The 6,325-nt window shown below is 38.9% G+C and overlaps 1 protein-coding gene across 1 annotated transcript; it reads right to left on the bottom strand.

Moving 5' to 3' along the window:
• Positions 1 to 1,470: 1,470 nt before the first annotated feature.
• LOC113336642 (pentatricopeptide repeat-containing protein At5g16860-like) lies at positions 1,471 to 5,990 on the bottom strand. The gene is made up of 4 exons (XM_026582291.1): positions 3,250 to 5,990; positions 2,991 to 3,050; positions 1,991 to 2,414; positions 1,471 to 1,760 (listed from the first exon to the last, which is right to left on the bottom strand). Exon 1 carries the CDS (start codon positions 5,885 to 5,887, stop codon positions 3,533 to 3,535), a length of 2,355 nt encoding a protein of 784 aa, XP_026438076.1. The 5' UTR covers positions 5,888 to 5,990; the 3' UTR covers positions 1,471 to 1,760; positions 1,991 to 2,414; positions 2,991 to 3,050; positions 3,250 to 3,532.
• Positions 5,991 to 6,325: the final 335 nt, after the last annotated feature.

Raw genomic sequence — 6,325 nt, 5'->3', positions numbered from 1 at the left:
ATTTTGGATGATGATTAGTTAGTGTTAATAATAGTTAGTGTAATGATTAGTGAGATGATTAAGTTAAAGATAATTAGTGAGATTAAAAAAAAATTATGTTTTTTTTTAAAGAAGTAGAATTATTGAGAGAGTAAAGTTAGAGAAGATGAAGAAAGAAAACATGAAAAACAATGGATTTTACCAACCACAACCAGAGGAAGGGTATTTGGCTACCCAGGTAGGCTTCAAACTTAGATAATGTTGGTTGAATTGGTCCAAACTTTCAAAAAAAAATGATTTTTTTTATGTAGATTTGGGCCAGTTCAGTTACCATATGTCAAGAACATGCAACCGAACACACCTGAAAGTGTAGTTCGGTTACGTTTTCCAAACACGCAGGTTACCGAACTCGCTCGTTAATGGAGGTTTTGGTCGTACAGTGTAATGTTCGGTTACCTAGGATAAAATGGTAGGTAACCGAACTTTGAACTTAACAATTTATTTGGGTACATCTTGTGTGTTCGGTTAGTTAGCAAACTTCAGCGCAACCAAGTTCCCAACCGAACTGCAGGTTAAAAGTAACCTAGTGTTAGAAGTTCGGTTGGTTCGCAAACTTCAACATATTTTGCGAATCAACCGAACTGGGCTTATATATGCAATTAGGCGAACGTTCGGTTACTACGAAATTTATTTCTTGACGAATTAGGTAGAGTTCGGTTACAAAGTTTCAAAGGTAGAGTTCGGTTACAAAGAAAACTTAACATTTTTGCGAACGAACCGAACTTGTGGACTTCTCATTATTTTCGTAAACTAAAGTTCGGTGATATCCTTATTTTGCGAAGGAACCGAACTTATGGACTTGTGTTGTTCTAATACAAGGAGTTCGGTTAAAAGTATTTTTTTGCGAATCAACCGAACTCTGAGTTCGGTTAAGAAAAAATTAATTCTTAATAACCGAACTTTTCTCTGAAAAAAACCCTCCATTAAACCTCTTTGAAACTTCCATTTTCAACTCATTTTAATAATTACTTCTCATTTATTCAACCAAAAACGAATGACAAGTAATGGGTTTGTGAGAATATCTTTGTTAATGTTTTAAATTAACTTAATTAAGCTATATATATATATAGTGGTGGTGGTGGTTGGTGGTAGTGGTAATCGGAGGTGGTGGTGATAATCGGAGGTGGTGGTGGTGATCGGCGGTGGTGGGCGGTGGTGGTGGTGGTAATCAGTGGTTGGTGGTGGTGATAATCGGAGGTGGTGGTGGGAGGAGATGGTGGTTATATATATATATATAGGTGGTTGTTGGGCTGGTTTTAAATTAAATTAGGTTAAGGGTAGGTTAGTCATTTAAATGTTTTAGGACACCCCTTATAATTATAAGGAAGGTGGCCTAATAAAATCATGGTCCCTAAAAAATCGTTCTTGAAGTGAGGCACACACATTCTGTTATCTCCTGGGCCCTCGCCCATCTTGTCTGCATTTGTCTCGTCTATGTTCCCATGAAAGATTGAAAGTGCATCACCCCTTGGATGCTAGTGTCCCATCATCTGGAATAAGGGAATAACGGGTTGGAATATGTTAGGCAGACACCATAGATGCTCAGTATTGATGAACATTTCAGCACATGAAAAGTGGCTTCATGTCCATAGGAATGTGAAGGCTGTGAAATCAGATGTCTCGAGCTGCTGCTAAAACTGCTGAGCCCAGGATAGGCACACTCTTGAGCTGCTGCTAAAACTGCATTCCTCTGTTTTGGTTGTAAAAGTAAAAGACCACACCTGAATAAGAAAACCGTGTCACCACATAGAGTTTCATTAGCATTTCACTAAGTTTGCACGACCGAAAAGAAAAATAAATAAATAACAGATTGGCAACTCAGGTAGTCTGGTACACCTGTAGTGCCCAGAGTAAGATAATTTATGATAGAAAAAATGCTCAGGTTGGCTCGACAAATAATTCAAAAATTAATGCTACACGAACATATTCCAAGTTGGAAACTGATGCAAACCTGTGTGCTTCATAGACAGGTTTAGCTGTAGAACTACCCAAGGATCCACGGATTTGGTTCATGAATAATGACAACCCTACTGCCAAAAAAACTTTACAACTGGATCAATCATGTGCCCTCCTGGGTTGTCCATCCATTTTGTGCAGTTTCATATGCTAAGCAAGTAAAACAGGAAGATTTGGTCCTTCTGTACAGTGTACCTCATTCCGTGGCCCTGTTCTACACTGGTTTTATGATCCCCAAGGAGGATAAGTAATCTTATGCTTTAAAATATTGAATAACAGTCTAGGAGTCAGACCCCAGAATGTCTTTCCTGCACGGGCCAATTCGAGACCTATCTCAATTGCCTGTAGCTCATGAATGGGAACAGTAATAGGCCAGGAAGATCCTTCAGCAGCAACAAGCAGCACAGCCTTGTCGTTCTCTAAGAAAGCACCATTTCCACAGCTATCAGACCTCCAATAGCCATCACTAATAGTCGTAACTTCTCCATCTTCAGGATATCCCCAAGTACTTACGAATAATCACAAAACTGCAACCTATCTGAAAACAAAATCTTAGGAAAAAATGACTAATACAGTCGCATCTTAAATCAAACTAGAATTACATTCTCTAAATATTATAAACAAGACTATTGATAACCAGTTTCTTAATGCTAATGTATTTCATTCCAGAAGAATTAGCACACCAAGCAATCTCTTCTTGCTTAAAACTGCAAGTTTTTCTGTTAAAAACATCTTCCACAAATGATTTTCCATATAAACATTGAAAAAGTATTGTTCTCCATTTTCCTGATGGGCACAGAAAAGAAAACGCATAAGCTCTTGAATAATGCCCCAAGAGTATAGCTTGGTCTTTGTTTTTTTATCCTTTTCTGGAGAGCTATCCAAGTTATGAGAGAATGCCACGACAGATTTATGTGTTTTAAATCAAATCAGACTAACAGAAGGAGGTCTATTTGTACTTAAAGCACAATAAGTCTATTTGGTTGGAAATTTACCTGAGCTGCTGGCGTTCTGCACAAGGCCTCCTGCCCTGATATTAGTGTTTAACTAGACTGCTGGAACAAAAGCACAAAAATAGTTACAACTCCGTCCAGAATAAGTCTTGAAACATAATATAGGGTCAAAATCATTATATGAAATAAACTAGTTTGGTGCATCACACGACTTAAAGATCATATTCTGCAGTGAGGGTCATGTAGGCCTACTTTTGATCCATTGCAGACAAATTACATTGAGAAGGTTACTTGAGGAGACCTCAATTTTACGTGACGTTTGATGAGAAAATGATGTTGATGTTGCTTGAAGGAGCTTCTCGACATAATCTTTTTTTGAGAGCTTCACTGGCAAGAGGGAGGTTTAATAATCTTCCTGAACTTCTCACTGCACTGTTAGCTGCTTCTGAGACCTCCAAAAACTGCTAAATCAACCTTCCACCTTCTTTAAGAGTGTTCCGAAGTCTTTCACCTTTTCTTGATCTTTACACTGTACTGTATAATGTTAACGAAGCCTATCTGGAGCTAGTATCAGGTTCTCAGCATCACCAATACCCTTTGCAAGAGCAAGAACCTTTCTTAAAATGATGGAAGCGACTTGGATCCCGCACTATAATTTCATGATCCACAATCTTGGATATAAAAGTTATGGCACTATGACAGTCACCGCAGATACGAAGGTTCTTAATAATCCGAATTGGCGCTCCAAGGTATGAGGTAAGAATCCCATAAGCAAGAGCAAGTTTCTCACTGTGTTCAGATAAAAGATCGTTTTTTTCCTCATCAGCCACATCATGAAGAGCATAACTGGTTTTCGGTATATACCCAAGTTCCTTGATTCGCAAAATCAGATCCGCAAGAACCTTATAAATCTGTTCTGATTGTGGGTGAGACCTATCCCCCACAAAAAATGTGGTGTTACCCTTCTTTCCTTGAACACAACTGTACCCAGGTCTCTTCCTGATCCCAGATTTCTTCATCAATGACCTAATCCTTGCTACGTCATTCCAACATCCAGCATCTGCATATATATTTGAAAGTAAGGTATAAGAACCATCATTTTCAGAATCCATTTCTAACAGTTTCTTTGAAGCCAATTCCCCCAATTCCACATTGGTATGAGTTTTACAAGCACTAAGCAGTGCTACCCAAACAATTTGACTTGGTTCCATAGGCATTCTATTGATAAGTTCAACAGCTTCATTTAATCGACCTGCTCGACCCAAGACATCAACCATACAAGCATAGTGTTCCACTTGAGGAATGACTCCAAAATCCTTCGTCATATTGTTGAAATAATCGATCGCTTGATCTACCATACCAGAATGACTACACGCATAGAGCACAACAACAAAAGTGAGTCCGTCGGGAACAAAACCTTCTTTTAACATTCCATCAAAATACTCTAAAGCATCTTCACCTCGGCCATGCATTCCGTAACCAGTCATTAACGAAATCCAAGAGACGTCATTCCTTTGTTTCATATTGTCAAAGACATTGCGAGCTGCATCAACATCCCCACATTTAGAATACATATCTATCAGACAATTGGCCACACGTAACATAGAATTCTCATATCGGTTTCGAAGAGCATACGCGTGGATCTCTTTACCAGACCTCAATGCAGAAAGACGAGAACATGCCATTAAAACACATGATATTGTAAAGGCATTTGGAGTGCTAGATCCTCGCATCATTTCTGAAAACAGTTTCATTGAATCTTTAGCATCTCCATGTTGTGCATAACCACCTATCATGGCAGTCCAAGTGACTACATTCCTCTCTATAAATGTTAATGAGTCGAAGATGCAACGGGCACTACTAACATCCTGGCATTTTGCGTACATGTCAATAAGTGTGTTATTTACCATTTTATCTTCTTCACGATCAACCCCCTCTCGTTTTAGAATGCGTTTCATCGAATAACAATGGGTCTCTTTCCCTTGAAGTAGAGCTCCAGCAGTGGCGCAACCTGAAAGAAGGGATACAAGAGTGACAACGTTTGGCACAGACCCTGAAATCTGCATTTGTCTAAACACATCCAAGGCCTCACAACCATGACCTCGTTGAGCATAACCTGCAATTACAGCACTCCATGTAACCACATCCATTTCAATTCTCTTCTCCTTCATTTTCTCAACCAGAAGCAATGCATCTTTAAAAGACCCACTCTGAGAATACGCAGTCACCATTCCATTCCAAGTAACTACATCTTTATCCTCCATAACGTCAAAAACCTTCTTAGCTTGATCCATCATTTTACACTTAGCATACATATTAAGAATCGCATTACCCACGAAAACATCATCAAATAAGCCATTCCTTACTGCTAAACCATGAACTTGTCTACCATGCTCCCAAGAACCAGATGAAGCAAAAGCAGGAAGAATGTTAACCAAACTCACTACATCTGGCAAAAGCTTAACATTTCTCGTCATTCTCATGAACAATATCAAAGCTTCATCTGAATCCCTTGATTGCATATAAGCAGCAACAATTGAATTCCATGAGACTTTATCAGTCACACCCCTCTGACACATTTCATCGAACATCTTCCGGCCGTCTACTAACGCGCCACATCTAGCGTACATTGCCACCAAAGAGTTACAAACAAACACATTCGACTCAAACCCATAATTACAAATAACAGCATGAACAATTCTACCTCTACGAGTGTCAGGAATCTCAGCGCAAGCTTTAAGAACAAAAGGGTATGTATAGTGATCAGCTGTCCATCCAAGCGCCGTCATCCGATAAAAGAGATTCAAAGAATCATTATATAATCCTAAATGTACATTTCTTTTTATAAGTGCATTCCACCAGTAAACAAGAGAAGGAGATGGCTGTAGATGTTCTAAGACAGTAAGTGCATAACTAGGACATTCACATGATAAGTACATTGAGATAATGTCAATGGCCCTGTCTTTGCAGCTTCCACTGATAATGGTTTGCTGGTGAAGAAGTTTGGCATTGTGAAGAGATGTGCATTCTTTGAAGAAACTATAGGCAATCTGTTTTGCCATACCAGTAACAAATTTGGAGTTCTTTTTTTTGCCGCTACAATCACTTCGGTTTTATAAGTGCTCTGACTTCTGGACACGTAGTTTAAAAAACGGTTTGAATCCCGAAATAACGTCCGTCTAATCAGAAAAAACTTTGGACCGGACTGTATATTAAGTTCCTCTGAGAAATCGGTTCATTTGGCCTCACTCTTTTCCAAGGTTGGAAAAGAATGCGAAATTGGGGAAAAAAAAAGGATTTGGGGATATAAGAAAAGGACAACAACTGGATCCAGATATCAATTCGGGGACACCCCTTATTTAAGTTACGTATTACCT

This window comes from Papaver somniferum, chromosome 1 (assembly GCF_003573695.1).
Source record: "Papaver somniferum cultivar HN1 chromosome 1, ASM357369v1, whole genome shotgun sequence".
NCBI classification, from domain to species: Eukaryota; Viridiplantae; Streptophyta; class Magnoliopsida; order Ranunculales; family Papaveraceae; genus Papaver; species Papaver somniferum.
The sequence above is the reverse complement of the archived record's forward strand: the minus strand, read 5'-3'. Positions and strand labels throughout refer to the sequence as shown.

Excerpts from the sequence above, each read along its gene's own strand:
- LOC113336642 (XM_026582291.1), bottom strand. The coding sequence starts at position 5,887 with ATGTACTTATCATGTGAATGTCCTAGTTATGCACTTACTGTCTTAGAA.